Source organism: Lepisosteus platostomus, chromosome 6, assembly GCF_059453375.1.
Source record: "Lepisosteus platostomus isolate fLepPlt1 chromosome 6, fLepPlt1.hap1, whole genome shotgun sequence".
In the NCBI taxonomy this organism is placed as follows: Eukaryota; Metazoa; Chordata; class Actinopteri; order Semionotiformes; family Lepisosteidae; genus Lepisosteus; species Lepisosteus platostomus.
Window position 1 is genome coordinate 5,499,428 of NC_142616.1, and position 19,934 is coordinate 5,519,361.

A 19,934-nucleotide genomic window follows, 5' to 3' on the forward strand; every position below is an offset into this window, starting at 1 on the left:
TCCTCGGCAGTCGGTCTCCTGCTCCAGGCCTTGGATCCAGCCTGGAGAACCCTCTGCCTCCGGCAGCTCCCCCTGTGACCTGCTGCTGCCTGTGGGAGCACGCATGTCTTGTGACCCAAATCCGTTGTTTTCATCTGCCTGCCAACTGAATTCAAGCACCAAAGAAGCAGATGACTGTCAAAGTGAAAGGAACAACAGTAGAGTGCTGACCTGCACCTCCTCAATCTTGGATTGCACCTGCAGGACTTAGCTTCTACCACAAGGGGAGATATGTAGTCAGAAGACTCTTACTGCAGACACTGCATGTACACATGTGTAAAGACTCTTCTTGCTCATACACACCCATGCAGACTCCTACTGAAAAGTCTCTGTTATACACTTGTACGGGCTCTTTTTGCACATACACAACTGGGGTACAGACTCTTACGTGGGACACTGTATAGACACACACCTAGAGTACAGACTGTTACTGGACACACTGTATACACACACCTGTATAGACTCTTACTGGATGTAATGAATACACACACCTGTACAGAATCTTACTGCAGACACTATACACACACACACACACACCTGCACAGACTCTTGCTGGACACACTGTATAGATACACACAGACTCCTGGTAGACTCCTCAGCTAGAACAGGCTCTACAGAACAGCACACCTTCCTGAGGAAGTCTGTGACAAACTGCTCCAGATTGAGCAAGGTCTTGCTGCGCTGTGTGAAAGAGCAAGATGACTCAGCGCCCAGCCCTTCCTGCTTCCTGTGTGCTGTGTGCTGCAGCAACGGCCACCGCAGAGGAGCAGCGTGGCCCCGGCGCCTGCCCGCGCAGTCAGCTGGTCTCAGTTACCACTCTCTGTCCACAGCTCTTGACATTTCAGACCAAGCCTTTTACTTGACAATCGGCAGACTTCCTGCCCACTTCAGGTTTTGATGAAACACCTTGTAAGTCCCACTGGGGGCAAGGCAGGGCATCACTGCTCCCTCGCAGCCCTTGGGGTCCTGGGTTCGAGTGCCGGCCAGGGGGGGTCCCAGCCCTCTTTGTGGTGTCTGCATGTTCCCCCCCCCCGTCCACATAGTGTTCTCCAGGGGCACCACGTACTTCCCACGTCCCGGAGCCACGACCTGGGTTAATGTGTGTCTGAGCTGTGCCTGTGTGTCTGTGCTTCTAGTGACAGGCTGGCCTCCCATCCAGGGTCGGTCCCCGTATAGCTGTTTGGTGGACAAGCTCCCCCAGCAGACAGTGTGGGTTGCTGGGATCGGGGGATTGAGAAGCCCCACTGTAGCTGTCCATGTGGCGGCAGAGATGAGTACGGGCTCGCCTGTGTCACAAGCTGCGGGATTTTATTTCCCCTTCGATAAGCTAGCCACAGGCAAACCTGAATATTCGCTTTCAAGCCCTTTTTGGCAGCCCTGGTCTTATCACTCCGTCAAGATTGTCACCAGAAACTTCAGGGGACGGAAACGCCCAGGGAGGCTGGGAGAGGTGTCTTGCACAACACACTGCCTGTTGGGCTGCCTTCAGCAGAAGGGAGGAAATGTCGTGATCAGCTGTGAGGCTGAGCTCAGTGTGAACGGTCTGGAAGGCACAGCAGAGAGATTCACACGCTAAACTCACACACACAGAGGCACATGCTAAACTCACACACGCACACACAGATTCACACGCTAAGATCACACAAATGCACGCAGATTCACACGCTAAGTTCACACGCACACAAAGATTCACAAGCTAAGCTCACACACACAGATTCACACTCTAAGCTCACACACACATACAGAGATTCACATGCTTAGCTTACATACACAAACATAAAGATTCACAGACTAAGCTCACAAAGACACAGACAGATTCACATACTAAACTCATAAACACATAGATTCACACGCTAAATTCACATACATTCACACACTAAACACACAAATTCCCATACTAAGCTCACACACATGCACAAGCAGATCACATGTGAAACTCACACAGACACACAGATTCACATGCTAAAACACAAATACATGCACACAGATTCACATGCTCAAATACAAATACATGCACACAAATTCACATGCTCAAGCACAAATACATGCACACAAATTCACATGCTCATACACAAATACATGCACTAAATTCACGCTCAAACACAAATACATGCACACACCATTTCTCACACTCAAACACAAATACGTGCACACACAAATTCACACTCTCAATCACAAATACATGAATACATGCACACACAAATTCACAAGCTCAAACACAAATACATGCACACACCATTTCTCACACTCAATCACAAATACATGCACACACAGATTCACATGCTCAATCACAAATACATGCACACACAGATTCACATGCTCAATCAAATATATGCACACGCAAATTCACACACTCAAACACAAATACATGCACACACAAATTCACACGCTCAATAACAAATACAGGCACACAGACTCACATGCTCAAACACAAATACATGCACACTAAATTCACACGCTTAAACACAAATACATGCACACACAAGTTCACACGCTCAAACACAAATACCTGCACACAGCAGTTCACACGCTCAAATAAACACTAGTATATACAGAGATGCACACACTAAGCACACATGTAATTTCTTGCACTACTCATGTGGTCCAATGCACAAGCACACTCATGCGCTAGTTTGCATTTTTCTAACTCGGAAATAAGCATGGAGCATGAAGCTGGTGTTTGTATTACAGCCCAAAGCTGCAATCCGGGACTGGATTAGATTGCTATGCAACTGGACTCTAACAAATACTATAAAACCTGGAGTGGATCTGGGAGTCCGATGGTCAGTATCACAAGGAAAAGAGTGGATTCAGACTTTCCTTCATGCAAAAGATTATGAGAACTGGGGTTTCATTTTTCATCTCTGACCGATAGTGGCATCAGACCTTGTTCCACAGAGCCCTGTCAGCACAACTTACTGCGAAATGTGAAGTAACTGTCCTGTAACCAAATTAACAAATGAGTGCTTGCAAAACGTGAACCACACACTGGCTGCACAGTCAGGGCCGTGCCACAGATTCAAGAATATCGCACACAGTACAGTGAAAAAAGAGATAGTACTGTCTGCCTATTCAGGGGAAAGGTCCTCACACTTCTGAACACATGTAGCTGGTCCTCAAGGAGAGCAGACCTTTAGAAGACTTCTCTATTCTGCATAATGTTGTGAAAGTACCGTGCAGCCCAGTGAGATCAGGGTAAAAACACAGTACAGTGCAATAAAGCCCAGAGAGATCAGGGTAAAAACACAGTACAGTGCAGTAAAGCCCAATGACATCGGGGTAAAAACACAGTACAGTGCAGTAAAGCCTGGTGAGATCAGGGTAAAAACACAGTACAGTTCATAAAGCTCAGTGAGATCAGGGTAAAAACACAGTACAGCGCAGTAAAGCCCTGTGAGATCAGGGTAAAAGCACAGTACAGCACAGTAAAGCCCTGTGAGATCAGGGTAAAAGCACAGTATAGCGCAGTAAAGCCCAGTGAGATCAGGGTAAAAACACAGTAAAGTCTGAGCACCCTGCTCCCATGAGTTTGCTTCCCCTTCAGTCACACAGATTGCTGTCAACAGGGACTGAGGGGTCAAAGGTCGGACTGACTTCATCGCTCCAGGGAAGGAAATGACCCTTTCGAAACGCAATCAGGGTGCAATCTCTCCCGGTGAGATCAGGGTAAAAACAGTACAGCGCAGTAAAGCCCATTGAGATCAGGGTAAAAACACAGTACAGTGCAATAAAGCCCAATGAGATCTGGGTAAAAACACAGTACAGTGCAGTAAAGACCGGTGAGATCACGGTAAAAACACAGTACAGTCCATAAAGCCCAGTGAGATCAGGGCAAAAGCACAGTACAGCGCAGTAAAGCCCAGTGAGATCAGGGTAAAAACACAGTACAGAGCAGTGAAGCTCAGTGAGATCAGGGTAAAAACACAGTACAGAGCAGTAAAGCCCAGTGAGATCAAGGTAAAAACACAGTACAGTGCAATAAAGCCAAGTGAGATCAGGGTAAAAACACAGTACAGAGCAGTAAAGCCCAGTGAGATCAGGGTAAAAACAGAGTACACTGCAGTAAAGCCCAGTGAGATCTGGGTAAAAACACAGGGCAGCACAGTAAAGCCCAGTGAGATCAGGGTAAAAACACAATACAGCGCAGTAAAGCACTATACTAAAATGTGTCAGAGAAATAGAGAAGGAAAAGCCAGTGACAGATATTGCGATAATGGTAAAACACACAATCGCAGGCAGGTTTGGTCCGGGAGTCTGGTACCAGAGGCCTGTCTGAACCCCCACAGTCCCTCAGGAGACAGCAGTCTGCACCGCTCTGCATTCAGAAACTATTTATTCCTCCAGTCGTTCAGAACACCAAGCATTTCCAATACATTGATACAAGAAATACGTTCCAGCACAAGGTTGATGCTTTCAGCGGCGTCTGGGGTCTCTCCCCCTCCCAGCAGCCCCGCCAGTCTCCCGGGGGTCCCCTGTCCCCGCCCCGCCCCCCCAGCTCAGCACACACACACACACACCGCAGAGCGAACACACAGGAGCCCTGCCTCCTCCGGGATCTCCGAGAATCACCGCGGAGGCACAGTTTCTGTCCAAAATCCCGGGTTCACAGCCGCCCCCCGGAAGCAGGACTTCTTCTGTATAGCGCCTTTCAAGGCAGGTGTCCAGCGTCCCCTTGTCCGACTTCCACAGGCCGGCTTTCCCAGTCCAGGGCGGATTCCCGCTGTTTTCCCGAAAGCATCTGCTAGGAGTACTTCCCGATTCCCAACCCCGGCTCCGGAGGGCGTTCGGGAATCAGCCCACCCCACGCTGTTTTGGTTTTTATTGCCTCAGCAGCTCAGCCCAGGGTGCGAGTGCAGTCCTCTGGTTACTGTCTCCTCTCTCTCTCTGAAGATCGGGTATGTGTGAAATTAGTCCTAAAGATATACTGAACATCCAGAAAGCAGATGTTTAAAATCTATAAAAGATAAACTCTCCTAAAGCAATCTGTGCTGTGTCTCTGATAGCCTGTCTGCCTGTCGGTCTGTCTGTCCGTCTGTCTCTCTGTCCACGTGTCTGTCACTCTGATGGCCTGTCCACGTGTCTGTCTCTCTCGTGGCCTGTCTGCCTGTCTGTCTCTCTGTCCGCATGTCTGTCTCTCTGATGGCCCGTCCACGTGTCTGTCTCTCTGATCCGTCCGTCTGTCTCTCTGTCAGCTTGTCTGTTTCTCTGATGGCCTGCCTGTCTGTCGGTCTCTCTGTCTGTACGTCTGTCTCTCTGTCAGCATGTCTGTCTCTCTGATGACCTGTGTGCCTGTCGGCCTCTCTGTCTGTGTGTCTGTCTCTCTGATGGCCTGTCTGCCTTATTTCTCTGCATGTTTCAATTACTGTACAAAGCGTTGAATATACTACCTACTCAGGACTCTTAACAAAGACCCTACAGCACAAGTGTATCTCGTCCTCCTTTCCCCTCCTCTCCTTCCTCTGTCTCACCCTCCTGTCTCTCACCCTCCTCTCCCGGTGCCTCCTCTCTCCCTCTCTCTCCCTCCCCTCTCTGTGCCTCCTCTCTCCCTCCCTGTGCCTCCTCTCTCTCTCCTCTCTCCCTCTCTCTCCTTCCCCTCTCTGTGCCTCTTCTCTCTCCTCTCCCCCTCTCTCTCCCTCCCCTCTCTGTGCCTCCTCTCTCCCTCCTCTCTCTGTGCCTTCTCTCTCCCTCCCTGTACCTCCTCTTCTCTCTCCTCTCCCCCTCTCTCTCCCTCCCCTCTCTGTGCCTCCTCTCTCTCCCTCTCTCCCTCCCCTCTCTGTGCCTCCTCTCTCTCCCTCCCCTCCCTGTGCCTCCTCTCTCTCTCCCCTCTGTCTGACTGACTCACACAGAGGAGGTCAGACAGAAAGTCGGGGAGAGCCCGTCGCCCCCCTGCTCGGCCGGCGGGGGAGGAGGCAGGGCGGAGGAGTCAGGCAGGGGGGCCGGCGCCGGCCCCTGGCCGTTCTCCAGGGGGGCGCCGGGGTCGGGACCCAGGAGGGGCTGCGCCTCCCCCCGCGCGGCGCCCTCCTCCCTCAGCTCCACGCTCACGCCCTCCGGCTGGGCGCCGGACGTGGGCCGCGAGCCGGCCCGGTTGAGGAAGGTGCTGAGGGCCCCGGGGTCCCCCGCCTCCTTGTCCCCCTCGGGGCCCTTCCCGCGGCCGGCCTCCGCGTCCTCGTCCCCCGCCGGCCCCCCGTTCTCCTCCTTGTCGGGCATGGGCGCGGCCCAGACGTCCTGGCCGCCCTTGTGCTTCCTGCTCTGGCGCCCCCCGCTGTAGGCGCCCGGGAACGTCGTGGAGCCGCTCCGGCGCCGCTTGCACACGTACACCCCCGCGGCCACGCACCCCACCAGCAGGACGGCCCCCACCAGTACGGCCACAACGATCCAGAGCAAGAGGCTGCTGACGGGGGCAGTGCCGGCGCCGGCGGCCCCCGAGGCGGCGGTGCTGGGAGCGACTTCAGGCGTCGTGGAGCTGACGCGGCTGGTCGTCGTGGCCGCGGTCGTCGTGGCCGCCGTCGTCGTGCTCGCCGTCGTCGTGCTCTCCGTCGAGGCGTCGTCGGTGGTGTCTCCGGGCAGGCCAGCGGGGGGCGCCGCGGTCGTCTCCGGAGAAGTGGGCGGCCCGGAGCTGGTGGGGGAGAAGCCGGCGGTGGAGGTGGTGTCTGCGCCCGCCGTGCTGGTGGTCTCGGGGGTGGTGGGCGGCGAGGTCAGAGCCGTGCTGGTGGTCTCGAGGGTGGTGGGCCACGAGGTCAGGGCGGTGCTGGGGGCCGTTGTGGCTCCGGTGGACGTGGGGGAGGACGGGGGCTCCGTGTCCCCGAGCAGGGCGGCGGTGGGCTTGGTGCTCGTCTCGGGGGGCCCGGCGGTGGAATCGGGGGTGGCGGTCTGCAGCGCGGTGCTGGGCGCCATGGTGGTTAGAATCAGGGGCTCAGCGGTGGTGAGGTGGTGCACCATCAGCGTGGGGTTGGCCGTCTCGGTATCGTTGCCCGGCTCGGCCCGGACGGTGGCCAGGACCAGCGCCAGGACCAGCGCGCGGGCGGCTCTCGCCATGGCGGCCCCCCCTGGGTGTCCGGATCGGTGCCGCGGCTGGGGAGGGCGCTGGTTCCCCCTGTCTCCCCCCTGCGGTGGGGGGTTATGGGATCGGTCTAAGGGTGCTGGCCTTCTCCGGCCCGGCAGCGTGCTCTCCGCACCCTGATGCGCACACGCCCACTTCCTGCCCTCGCCTGCTCACTGCTCCCTCTCTCTGCCTCTCTCTCAAGTCCGACGTGCCCTCTGGGCGTCGCGCTGCTCTGGATGCCTGATATCAGCCTTGAGCCACCACCACCGGCAGGCAACCTGGGCACAGCAGATAACAGCAACGTTTACACGCATGGAACGGAAACTAGCCTGAAAGTAAGCCCCAGGGCTTTCCGAAGCGCTGAATCGCCGCCGGCGCCATTGGTGACACCCACGCCACCGGAGCACTGCTGTTGTGATCTAGACTTTTCCTGCATGGTCAAATCACAGTCCGGCGCAGGAAAGCCCAGGGAGATTGTGGTAAAAACACAGTGCAGTGCAATAAAGCCCAGTGAGATCAGGGTCAAATCACAGTGCAGTGCAGTAAAGCCCGGTTAGATCAGGGTAAAAACACAGTCCGGTGCAGTAAAGCCCAGTGAGATCAGGGTAAAAACACAGTGCAGTGCAATAAAGCCCAGGGAGATCAGGGTAAAAACACAGTGCAGTGCAGTAAAGCCCGGTGAGATCAGGGTAAGAGCTCAGTCCAGTGCAGTAAAGCCCAGTGAGATCAGGGTAAGAGCTTAGTGCAGTGCAGTAAAGCCCAGTGAGATCAGGGTAAGAGCTCAGTCCAGTGCAGTAAAGCCCAGTGAGATCAGGGTAAGAGCTCAGTCCAGTGCAGTAAAGCCCAGTGAGATCAGGGTAAGAGCTCAGTCCAGTGTAGTAAAGCCCAGTGAGATCAGGGTAAGAGCTCAGTGCAGTGCAGTAAAGCTCAGTGAGGTTGTGGTGAGAGAGAAGCACGGTGAGCGAGGCTCTTGAAATCAGTGTGTCTGCCTGTGTCTGACCCGCTGGCGAAGGTGACCGAACCGCAGGGGCCCGCGACCACACGGCCGGTTCCTGGCCCAACGCCCTCCCTCGCACCCGGACCCCAGAGCTTACCTGCAGGCCTGCGGAGCATCAGCACAACTGAGACCCCAGACTGCCTGGAAGGAACCTGCTGGGCGTCGCCACATCCGCTCCCCGCCTCTCTCTCTCTCTCTCTCGTGCGCAGGCGAGCTGTGCTTCTCTTTCTCCTTCTCTCTCTCTCTTCCTCCTTCTCTCTCCTCTCTCTCTCTCTCGTGCACAGGCGAGCTGTGCTTCTCTTTCTCCTTCTCTCTCTGTCTTCCTCCTTCTCTCTCTCTCTCTCTCTCTCTCTCTCGTGCGCAGGCGAGCTCTGCTCCTCTCTCTCCTTTCCTCAATTCAAGTCAAGGTGCTTTATTGGTGTGACCAATGAGTAAAATCAGGGTTGCCAAAGCAAAACAAATACAATTAACATGAAACAAATAAATCCACAAACATTTACAACACAGACACAATTATAAGATATCTACAGATGGGGCATTACTGGGAGACAGACTCACTGCTCCTCAGGCTGTTACAGGAGATCACATTCTGGGCTGCCAGTTCAGCTGAGTTCCCTCCTCCCTCTCCCAGCAGGATTGGGATCCGTTGTGACTCTGGCAGGTGTGGGAACTCTGGAATTAGATTTGTAAATTTAGAGAAGAATGTTTCTCTAATCCCAGAGTATCTGTCGCAGTTCAGAAGAAAGTGCACCTCTGTCTCTATTTCTCCCCGCTGGCAGTGGGAGCACAGCCTGTCCTCTCTGTGGTCACTGAGCCTGTCCTCTCTGGACAGTCAGGTCTTCCTGTGTCCAGTTTCTATGGCCAGGCTGTTGTCTCTGAGCCTGTCCTCTTTGGACAGCCAGATCTTCCTGTGTCCAGTTTCTATGGCCAGGCTGTGGTCACTGAGCCTGTCCTCTCTGGACAGCCAGGTCAGTTTCTATGGCCAGGCTGTGGTCACTGAGCCTGTCCTCTCTGGACAGCCAGGTCTGTCCGTGTCCAGTTTCTATGGCCAGGCTGTGGTCACTGAGCCTGTCCTCTCTGGACAGCCAGGTCTGTCTGTGTCCTCTCTCTCCTCTTTCTCCCCTCTCTCTCCTCTCTCCATCAGTCTGTCCTCATGCACCAGTGTCCTCCCGGCATGGGCAGTCAGTCCAGAGAGAGAGGGGAGCTGGGAAGGGAGTGTGTGTTTTTGTGCATGTTTCAGTCTGTGTGTGTGCGATGGCATCTTCCTCTTTCTGGCTTTGAGGAAACAACTTCAGAGCTTTCATCACAGTCAGCCACCGTGTGACAGCAAAAATCATCCATTCTGAACACAGTCTCCCGTCCTGTTGTGTGTGTTTAAGACTGAGGGTTTTCTCTGTGATCTCCTCTCTCTCCCTGTGTCTCCCGTCCTGTTGTGTGTGTTTATTACAGAGGGATTCTCTGTGATCTCCTCTCTCTCTCCCTGTGTCTCCTGTCCTGTTGTGTGTGTTAATGACTGAGAGTTTCTCTGTGATCTCCTCTCTCTCAATGTCTCTTGTCCTGTTGTGTGTGTTTATGACTGAGGGTTTTCTCTGTGATCTCCTCCCTCTCTCACTGTGTCTCCCGTCCTGTTGTGTGTGTTTATTACAGAGGGATTCTCTGTGATCTCCTCCCTCTCTCACTGTGTCTCCGGTCCTGTTGTGTGTGTTTATTACAGAGGGATTCTCTGTGATCTCCTCCCTCTCTCATTGTGTCTTCTGTCCTGTTGTGTGTGTTTATGACTGGTGATCTCCTCTCTCTCATTGTGTCTCCTGTCCTGTTGTGTGTGTTTATGACTGGTGATCTCCTCTCTCTCCCTGTATCTCCTGTCCTGTTGTGCTGTTATAACCGACAGGAATGTGGGAACAGGAAGCTCATCTCTTCTTGTTTCCTCCTATCTGCTGTTTTGTTCTGCTGTGAATTGTTTCCTCTTTTTTAATTTAAAGACATTGCCTCACCTCTCACCTCTCTCCTCTCTCCTCTTTCTACCCTCTGATTCTCTCCTCTCTCTCTCTTCTCACCACCTCAATCCTCACCTCTCCTCTCTCTCCCTTCACTCTCTCCTCTCTCTCCTTTCTGTCTCCCCTCACCCACCCTCTCCTCTCTCCCCCCTCACCCACCCTCTCCTCTCTCTCTCTTCACTCTCTCCTCTCTCCTCTTTCCTCTCACTGACTCTCTCCTCTCTCTTCCCTCACCCCCTCTCTCCTCTCTCCCCCCTCACTGACTCTCCCCTCTCTCTCCCTTCACTCTCTCCTCTCTCCTCTCTCCTCTCACTGACTCTCTCCTCTCTATCCTCTCACCCCCTCTCTCCTCTCTCTCCCTTCACTCTCTCCTCTCTCCTCTTTCCTCTCACTGACTCTCTCCTCTCTCCCCTCACCCCTTCTCTCCTCTCTCCCACCTCACTGACTCTCCCTTCTCTCTCCCTTCACTCTCTCCTCTCTCCTCTCTCCTCTCACTGACTCTCTCCTCTCTCTCCCCTCACCCCCTCTCTCCTCTCTCTCCCCTCACTGACTCTCCCTTCTCTATCTCCTCTCTCTCTCCTCCTGTCTCCCTCCTCTCTCCTCAGTACAGCTGGGAACAGGGTGTGTGGGGTTGTGATAGGTTGCTGTACGGCCTGCCTGTGTGGGTGTTGTGACGTTGTGTGTGTGTGCGCTGTGCGGCCTGCAGACCTCTGGGAGGAATCCGGAGCCCCTGGCGGGAACCCCACATGAGCACGGGCTGAGCATGCAGACTCCACACAGAATGTCCCCTGGCCCACATTCGAACCCAGGGCCCGGGAGCTCTAAGACAGCAGTGACCACTGCCTCCCTCCCCGCTTGCCCAGGCCGTCCTGGGGGTCTTCAGGGGATCTTCAGGGGTCCGGCCCGGGAAGGCCGGTTTGACTGCGCTGAACGAAGCAGGTTCTGGTCCTGACCCACTGACCCACGGACCCCGACTGGACACACACACACACACACCCAGAGTGATAATGATGATGATTAAAATAAAATAAAAATAATAACTATACATTTATTTTTATAAAATTAATGACAATTAACTGGAGCCCCAGATGGGAATGTTTTATTGTTCTGGGGTAACAGGGACCCCGTTTTCCCCCATTTCTTCTGCTGACCTCCTCCCTGTCACGTCTCTGGATGGGGCTGCTCCCCCCAAAACCCAAAGTCTCCTATGATGTGCCCCCCACATCCCCCAGTTGAGAATCACTGGGGTGCAGGGGGTCAGTTCCTGATTTTGGGGGGTATTAACAGAGAAGGGGTGCGCAGTTTTGGTCGTCGAATCAGGTGGGGGCTGGAGCCGGAGACCCCCCGGCCAGCCGGTTCGTTATCCTCATCGAGAAGGAGGTCCCGGGTTCGCATCCTCGCGCCAGCGCCCCGGATCTCCGATTCTGAAAGAGCCGCCCCTCGCTGACCTTTGACCTTTGAAAGGTCCTGCACGAAAGGTCGCCGCCTCCCCCCGTGCCGCCCCCTGCCCCCCTCTCTCAGTCCCTGTCCCGGCCGCACCCCTCTCTCGTCCCGGCGCTGTACCAGAACTCGGCGATCTGCTCCGGGGTGACCCGGGGCTGCAGCCACAGGCTGGGCTCCTCGGGGTCCCCTCTCCTCCTGGGGGGCTGGCCGCCCCCGCGCCCCCGCCCGCGGAGCCGCCACTTGCCTGCCCGCCGCTGGGCGGAGAGGCGCACGCACAGGAAGACGGTGAGCCCCAGGAACACGGCCGCCGTGACCCCCAGGGCCCACAGGGTCACCAGGCAGGTCAGGCGCACCCCGCGGAACCCGAACCCCGCCCCGCAGGAGCTGCCCCCCCGGGAGGAGCGGGTGGGGGGGTGGGGGCTGTGGTAGGGAGGCACCCCCGGTGTGGAGGCAAGGGGGAGCGCCGCGTGGGCGCCCCGCTCTGTGACCGTAGGGGCGCCGAGACTGAGGCTGCTGTCCTGCGCTGTTGTGGACTCGGGGCACCCAGGGACGTCCCGCTGACAGGGAGAGGGGGGCAGGGTCGCCGAAAGGTGGGACACTGAGAGAAAGAGTGTCAGCATCATCCCTCTGGTCATCTGGAGAGAGAGAAATACTGACTGACCAACCGACTGGACACTCCAGTACATTAACACTGCACTGAGAGAGAGGGGTTAATACAGACACACTGACTGGACACTCCAGTACATTAACACTGCACTGAGAGAGAGGGGTTAACACAGACACACTGACTGGACACTCCAGTACATTCACACTGCACTGAGAGAGAGAGGGGTTAATACAGACACACTGACTGGACACTCCAGTACATTAACACTGCACTGAGAGAGAGGGGTTAATACAGACACACTGACTGGACTCTACAGTACATTAACACTGCACTGAGAGAGAGAGGGGTTAATACAGACACACTGACTGGACACTCCAGTACATTAACACTGCACTGAGAGAGAGAGGTTAATACAGACACACTGGACACTCCAGTACATTAACACTGCACTGAGAGAGAGGTGTTAATACAGACACACTGACTGGACACTACAGCGCATTAACACTGCACTGAGAGAGAGAGGAGTTAATACAGACACACTGACTGGACACTACAGCGCATTAACACTGCACTGAGAGAGAGAGGGGTTAATACAGACACACTGACTGGACACTCCAGTACATTAACACTGCACTGAGAGAGATGGGTTAATACAGACAGACTGACTGGACACTACAGTGCATTAACACTGCACTGAGAGAGAGAGGGGTTAATACAGATACACTGACTGGACACTACAGCGCATTAACACTGCACTGAGAGAGAGAGAGGGGTTGATACAGACACACTGACTGGACACTCCAGTACATTAAAACTCCACTGAGAGAGAGGGGTTAATACAGACACACTGACTGGACACTACAGCGCATTAACACTGCACTGAGAGAGAGAGGGGTTGATACAGAGAAGGGACTGACACACTCAGAGGAGAATCCTATTAAGCTATTGTACAGATATTAGGTTTGTTGATAGTTGAATCTATTCCATTTCTGTTTCTGTCTGACAGAACCTCAGTCCAAAGGACTGACGTCAACCCACCCCCCCGGACAGGCAGACTTACAGACCCTCGAACTACACAGGACAGAATCTCAACCAACACACAGTCCCAGAGTTAGAAAAGAGGCCCACAGCCCCAGACGCTTACCTGTCTCACTCTGTCCCTCTTCATCCTCCTGCTGATCGCACTTTCGGCTTCCTGTCTGCACCGGAGCATGCTGGGAAGGCCCTGCCTTGCCGGCACCGCTGTCGTCATCCCAACGCCGGCTCAGTTCCGGGGTGCAGTCGCCATGGAAACGGGGGCCCGCAGTCCGAGCGAAGGAGGATGTGGTTTGGAGCCACACCGCTCCTCTGCTCTCCTGCCTCTGTCTTCCTCCCCCTCCTCCTCCTCTCCCTCAGCTTCCTTTTTTTTCTCTTTGACTCAGAGCAGCGGTCGAGAAGCATCATCGTGCCACCACACTTCCTGTTGACATACCTGCTCAAAACCAAACAGAGGTTCCTATGGGGGGGTGTGGTGAATAGTGCCCTCTAGTGGCTGCACCGGGAAACAGCTATTGTAAACGTCCTCCACAGCGCAGATCTCCCAATAACACCCGTGTCTCTCTGCTCATCTGTCTCCCCCTTTTCCTGCCTACGTCCGTCCTGCGATGGGGGTGTGCGGCTAGGCCAGAAACGGCTTCATTGAGATCCGCTAAGGATTATGGGAATGCAGCAAAACAGCACTGCTGGGACCAGAGCTCCGCGTCGGGAACCGACCCATCTGTGTCTCGCGGACCCTGAGTCTGAAACGATTGGGCGGGGATCAGCCCAGCTGGGAGGGTCGTAGTGGGGTGTACAGGGATTTTAGGGGTGTTCTGTGAGGGGTCCGTCGCTGCTGCTGACCCCTTTATTAATCCCGTGAGGGAAATTGCAAGGCAACAGCAGCTTCTCACAGTCAGCACAGGGCAGTGTAACGAAATGATACAATAATAATAATACAATACATACAAATCAATCAGTACAGTCAGTGAGAAGTGCACTAAAAAAGAGTTGCTCACAGTACAGGATATACAAAAAACAGAGCAGTACACAAAAAGTACTGCACATTATAAATATAAAAATATATTGCGTAAGTCCGTGGCATATATTGCAGAAAAACAGTTGTAAACAGGAAAAGCCAGATGTAAACAGAGAGTTTACTGGTCAGTCCAGAAACAGGTCACTGTCAATGTTGCCTCTGCCCAGACACACAGTGGATGAGTTGTACAGTCTTATGGCAGAAGGCAAGAATGACCTCCTGTAGCGCTCCCTGTCGCACCAGGGATGGATCAGTCTATTGCTGAACGTGCTCTTCATTCTCACAAGCATGTCATAGAGGGGATGGGAGACGTTGTCCATGATGGCCTCTAGTTTGGACACCATTCTCCTCTCAGCCACTTCCTCCAGGGGGTCCAGGCCAGACCCAATGACAGAGCTGGCTCCTCTGATGAGCTCATTCAGCCTGTTAGAATCATGTCCTGCACAGCCGGTGCACTGTGTCCCCTCTGGCTGGCCATACCCTGCCTGTCCTTCCAGGGTTAAGTGGATTAGCCCAGTCAGATCCAGTGTAATCCGCGCTCACCTCCCCCTCTGTCTCAGAGTCACCCTGCCGCAGGGCGCCAGCCAGAGTCCGGGTCCCGGCTGTCAGCGGTCTCGGGGGGATCTCGTCGTCACCGCAGAGGAGGGCAGGGCGACAGGATCAGGGGCTGGTCGTACTGTAGGATGAGCTAAAGAGGGAGAGGGGAGGAGGAAGATGGAGGGAGAGAGGAAGATGGACAGCGAGGAGGAGAGGGACAAGGAGGGAGATAGTGAGGGAGAGGGGGAGAATGAAGGACAGGGGGCGAGGGACAGCGAGGAGGAGAGGGAGATGGAGGGGGAGAGGAAGATGGGGGGAGTGAGAGAGAAAGAGAGGGAGAATGAAGGAGACGGGGAGAGGGAGAGTGAGGAGGAGGGCGAAATCGAGGGGGAGAGCGAGGGAGAGGGAGAAGGAGAGATGGAAGGGGGCAGAGAGGGAGAGGAGGAGAGGGAGATGGAGGGAGAGAGCGAGGGAGAGGGAGAGATGGAGGGGGAGACGGAGATGGACAGTGAGGACGAGGGAGAGGGGGAGATGGAGGAGTGGAACGGGCTGATCTTGGGCGAGTGTGAGCTCAGGAGAGGAGGGCAGAAGCCCGTGACGGAGGTGAGAGAGCTGCTTCCTGGGGAGCCCATCACCCCCAGTATGGTCCTGGGGCTGACGGCCAGCACTGCGGGTAAGAAAAGAAACATCCCATAAATATATTTCCTCTAGAGCAGGAGACAGTGTCTGTTGACTTTCTTGTGTGTGTGTCCGCACTCTTCCCGTTTGCAGTTTTATTTCGGAGCTTGAGAGAAACGGTGTTGACCTTAAATGGGTCTCACTACGCCGTTAATGGAGTTGGTGCCGAAAGTTCGGGAGGGGTGACAACAGCCGAGTTCAATCAGCCCCGGCCGTCGGTAATTCGCAGTCGCTCGTGATGTCACTTCCTCTCCTAAAACCCGATAGACGCTGCACGCAATCCCCATCTCTTCCCGCGCCCCCTCCTACGCAGACCCTATGCAGACGGTATAATCCGGAAGTAAGTGGAGAAGGACAACAGGGAGGAGACGTAGAGGATCAGGACAGGTTGACAGGCAGGGGGGCGTGACTGCGGTGATCCGGTGCTCGGGGGGGGGGGAGGCGTGGGGAAGGATAACGAGTCCCAAACAGTCCTAGGGGGGAATCTGGGGCGCAGGCCAGGGTCCAGGAACCGGGGGATCCACCCAAGACGAGACAAACGTGGTTAGAACCCGGAACAGGGACGGGGAATCAAACCAGGGTAACGAGGCCTGGCGCTCCGAGCCCCGGACCCAGATGGTCGGGAAGCCGGGGTGAAGCTGAGGCCGTCGGGGTCTCTCCTGGACCCGCTGGTAGGTGGGCTTCCGGGCGTCCATCTCCCAGTGCTGAGCCAGGAATAGCGGGAGCCCCCGGCGTAAATAAGGAGGGACAAAACAGGGGGCAGGTGCACATAATCAACTGAAATACGAAAGGATCAGAGCGCCCTTAAGAGGAGGGATCCCGATTGTGACACCTTGTGAGTTTTCCCCTAGACTTTAGTTACTTCAGAAGGGGGGTTGTTACGCCTATGGGCGTCTTGTTTCCTTCTGTGGGGGGGCGTGTTTTGTTTTTCCTCTTGCTACGCCGCCAGAGTCTGTCCAGGTCAAGGAGAGATCGGGACACCCACTGCAGGGTCGTAACGGTTTGCACTCAGGGCGGCTGATGGCTGTGTCCATCCTACAGACTACCTGTGCTCCCCAGAGGACAACATCTACAACATCGTCTTCTCTCGCTTCAAGATCCGGGACATGGAGAGCGGAGGCGTGATACTAGAGATCAGGAAACACTGTCCCACGGGTGAGGCAGGCCGTCTGGACTGGGGGTGACTGGAGCTGGAAAGGCTGTCTAACAGCAGAGCCCCGCTGTCTCTCTCCCGCAGAGATCCAGGATGTGAGAGAAGTTAATGCAGGCAGGTTTATCCGGTATCACTTCACCCCTGAATTCCTGCAGCTGAGAGAGATTGGAGCAACGTAAGTCTTAATGGACCAAACAGGATTGTGTGTGTCAGTGCTGGACAAGACTGTGTGATTGTGAGTCTATACTGGACAGGAATGTGTGTGAGTCTGGACAGGAATGTGTGTGCGAGTCTGTACTGGACCGGACTCTGTGTGAGACTGTACTGGACAGGACTGTATGTGAGTCTGGACAGGACTGTGTGTGAGTCGATACTGGACAGGACTGTGTGATTGTGAGTCTATACTGGACAGGACTGTCTGTGTGTGAGACTGTTCTGGACAGGGTTGTGTGATTGTGAGTCTACACTGGACACAACTGTGTCATTGTGAGTCTATACTGGACAGGACTGTGTGTGAGTCTGGACAGGACCGTGTGTGAGTCTATACTGGACAGGACTGTCTGTGTGTGAGACTGTACTGGACAGGACGTCTGTGTGTGAGTCTATAATGGACAGGAATGTGTGTGTGAGTCTGTACTGGACCGGACTGTGTGTGAGTCTGTACTGGACAGGACTGTGTGTGAGTCTGTACAGAACAGTGTGTGAGACTGTACTGGACAGGACTGTGTGATTGTGAGTCTACACTGGACACAACTGTGTCATTGTGAGTCTATACTGGACAGGACTGTGTGTGAGTCTATACTGGACAGGACTGTCTGTGTGTGAGACTGTACTGGACAGGACGTCTGTGTGTGAGTCTATAATGGACAGGAATGTGTGTTTGAGTCTGTACTGGACCGGACTGTGTGTGAGACTGTACTGGACAGAACCGTGTGTGAGACTGTACTGGACAGGACTGTGTGATTGTGAGTCTATACTGGACAGGACTGTGTGTGAGTCGATACTGGACAGGACTGTGTGTATGAGTCTATACTGGACAGGACTGTCTGTGTGTGAGTCGATACTGGACAGGACTGTGTGTGTGAGTCTATACTGGACAACACAGTGTGTGTGAGTCTATACTGGACAGAGCTGTGTGTGTGAGTCTATACTGGACAACACAGTGTGTGTGAGTCTATACTGGACAGGACTCTGTGTGTGAGTCTGTACTGGACAGGACTGTCTGTGTGTGAGTCGATACTGGACAGGGCCGTGTGTTTAGGGAGTCTGTACAGGAATGGACTATGTGCTGAAACTGAAGTCTACATTTTCTGTACTTTGCTGTGTTTCAGTGTGGAGTTCACAGTGGGCAGTAAAGCCCTGAATAAGTTCCGTCTAATCGAGAGACACTACTTCAGGGACAGGCTGCTTAAGAGCTTTGACTTTGAGATCGGCTTCTGTATCCCCAACAGCCGCAACACTTGCGAGCACATCTACGAGCTCCCAGAGCTGGACAGCGAGACAAGTACTAACACACCCTACTAAAGCCACCTCCTTCTCCTGCAACCTCTCTCAGTGCAGTGTTAATGTACTGTAGTGTCCAGTCAGTGTGTCTGTATGAACCCCTCTCTCTCTCAGTGCAGTGTTAATGTACTGGAGTGTCCAGTCAGTGTGTCTGTATTAACCCCTCTCTCTCTCAGTGCAGTGTTAATGTACTGGAGTGTCCAGTCAGTGTGTCTGTATTAACCCCTCTCTCTCAGTGCAGTGTTAATGTACTGGAGTGTCCAGTCAGTGTGTCTGTATTAACCTCTCTCTCTCAGTGCAGTGTTAATGTACTGGAGTGTCCAGTCAGTGTGTCTGTATTAACCCCTCTCTCTCAGTGCAGTGTTAATGTGCTGTAGTGTCCAGTCAGTGTGTTTGTATTAACCCCTCTCTCTCTCTCAGTGCAGTGTTAATGTACTGTAGTGTCCAGTCAGTTTGTCTGTATTAACCCCTCTCTCTCAGTACAGTGTTAATGTACTGGAGTGTCCAGTCAGTGTGTCTGTATTAACCCCCCTCTCTCTCAGTGCAGTGTTAATGTACTGGAGTGTCCAGTCAGTGTGTCTGTATTAACCTCTCTCTCTCAGTGCAGTGTTAATGTACTGGAGTGTCCAGTCAGTGTGTCTGTATTAACCCCTCTCTCTTTCTTCCCTAGTTGAAGAGATGATCGCTCACCCCTTTGCAACAAGGTCTGACAGCTTCTACTTCATCAATAACAAGCTGATCATGCACCACAAGGCGGAGTACAGCTTCTCAGGAGGGGAGTAGAGGGTGGAGGAGAGGGTGGCTGTACAATAGATTGAGCTCAGAGACAGTGCAGTGAACTGTACAGTACTGTGTGTACATACCGAGCAGTCTAGTTAAATAGTAGAAATCAGTACAGTGGTACTGATCAGTACTGAAATCAGTAGGATCATTACAGAGAGTAAGTGTGTCTATAGCCATAAAATTCAAGACAGAATCTGTCAGAAATAAACACACACAACAGGACAGGAGACACAGTGAGAGAGAGGAGATCACAGAGAATCCCTCAGTATTAAACACACACAACAGGACAGGAGACACAGTGAGAGAGGAGATCACAGAGAATCCCTCAGTAATAAACATACACAACAGGACAGGAGACACAGTGAGAGCGAGAGTAGATAACAGGACAGGAGACACAGTAAGACGGAGAGGACATAACAGGGCGGGAGAGGAGATCACAGAGGGTCCCTCAGTAATAAACACACACAACAGGACAGGAGACACAGAGAGAGGAGATCACAGAGAATGCCTCACTGATAAACTCACACAACAGGACAAGAGACACAGTAAGAAGGAGAGGAGATAACAGAACGGGAGACACAGTGAGAGAGAGAGGAGATCATAAAACATCCCTCAGTAATAAACACACACAACAGTACAGGAGACCGTGAGAGGAAGAGGAGATGATAGGACGGGAGGCACAGAAAGAAGGAGAGGAGATACCAGGACGGGAGACACAGTGTCTTCCCTCAGAGCAAGACTGCTGTCTGTCTGTGTGTACTGTATGAGCGACCGCAGTGACAGAGACACTCGCACACTGTCTAGAGTTAATAAAGCACTTTCAAACTCCAGGCCTGTGTGAGTCTGCTTTCCTGGTGAGGAGGGAAGAGCCCATCGGAGTCTCTCCAGGCTGGGGGGGGGGGGGGGGCGATCCGGAGGAGCTACAGCAGGGCGGAGCAGGCGGTCAGGCTGCAGTTCATCCCGAGACCCCAGCTGCTGCTGTGCCCCCGAGCCACAGGCTCTCACCCCAGTGAAATACAAGCCACGAATCTGACCAGAAAACACTGCGACGGACCGCTGCCGGCTGGGATAGACTCCCGCTGCCCGCGCCTCCGAGTCGGAT

General features: G+C 54.0%; 3 protein-coding genes across 5 annotated transcripts; 1 reads left to right on the plus strand and 2 right to left on the minus strand.

Annotated features, from left to right (window-relative positions):
* Nucleotides 1–4,355: 4,355 nt before the first annotated feature.
* Nucleotides 4,356–8,687, minus strand: LOC148659729 (uncharacterized). 3 transcript variants are annotated; one of them, XR_015939309.1, is made up of 3 exons: nt 8,176–8,649; nt 5,819–7,359; nt 4,356–5,782 (listed from the first exon to the last, which is right to left on the minus strand). XR_015939309.1 is itself a non-coding variant. In XM_088633875.1 (3 exons), exons 2-3 carry the CDS (start codon nt 7,072–7,074, stop codon nt 5,878–5,880), a joined length of 1,155 nt encoding a protein of 384 aa, XP_088490001.1. In that variant the 5' UTR covers nt 7,075–7,359; nt 8,176–8,687; the 3' UTR covers nt 4,356–5,877. The 3 variants fall into 3 exon arrangements, 2 of the variants coding, with proteins under 2 accessions (XP_088490001.1, XP_088490000.1); XM_088633875.1 differs by having other exon boundaries at nt 4,356–6,733; nt 6,776–7,359; nt 8,176–8,687; XM_088633874.1 differs by having other exon boundaries at nt 4,356–7,359; nt 8,176–8,648.
* A 2,416-nt stretch (nt 8,688–11,103) lies between these two features.
* LOC148659730 (uncharacterized) lies at nt 11,104–13,534 on the minus strand. Its single transcript, XM_088633878.1, has 2 exons — nt 13,270–13,534; nt 11,104–12,153 (listed from the first exon to the last, which is right to left on the minus strand). The coding sequence occupies exons 1-2, from the start codon at nt 13,375–13,377 to the stop codon at nt 11,593–11,595; spliced, it is 669 nt and encodes a 222-aa protein (XP_088490004.1). The 5' UTR covers nt 13,378–13,534; the 3' UTR covers nt 11,104–11,592.
* Nucleotides 13,535–14,727: 1,193 nt separating this feature from the next.
* Nucleotides 14,728–19,662, plus strand: unc119c (unc-119 lipid binding chaperone c). The gene is made up of 5 exons (XM_088633877.1): nt 14,728–15,388; nt 16,435–16,548; nt 16,631–16,721; nt 17,878–18,050; nt 18,720–19,662. The coding sequence occupies exons 1-5, from the start codon at nt 14,893–14,895 to the stop codon at nt 18,830–18,832; spliced, it is 987 nt and encodes a 328-aa protein (XP_088490003.1). The 5' UTR covers nt 14,728–14,892; the 3' UTR covers nt 18,833–19,662.
* The last annotated feature ends 272 nt before the right edge of the window (nt 19,663–19,934 follow it).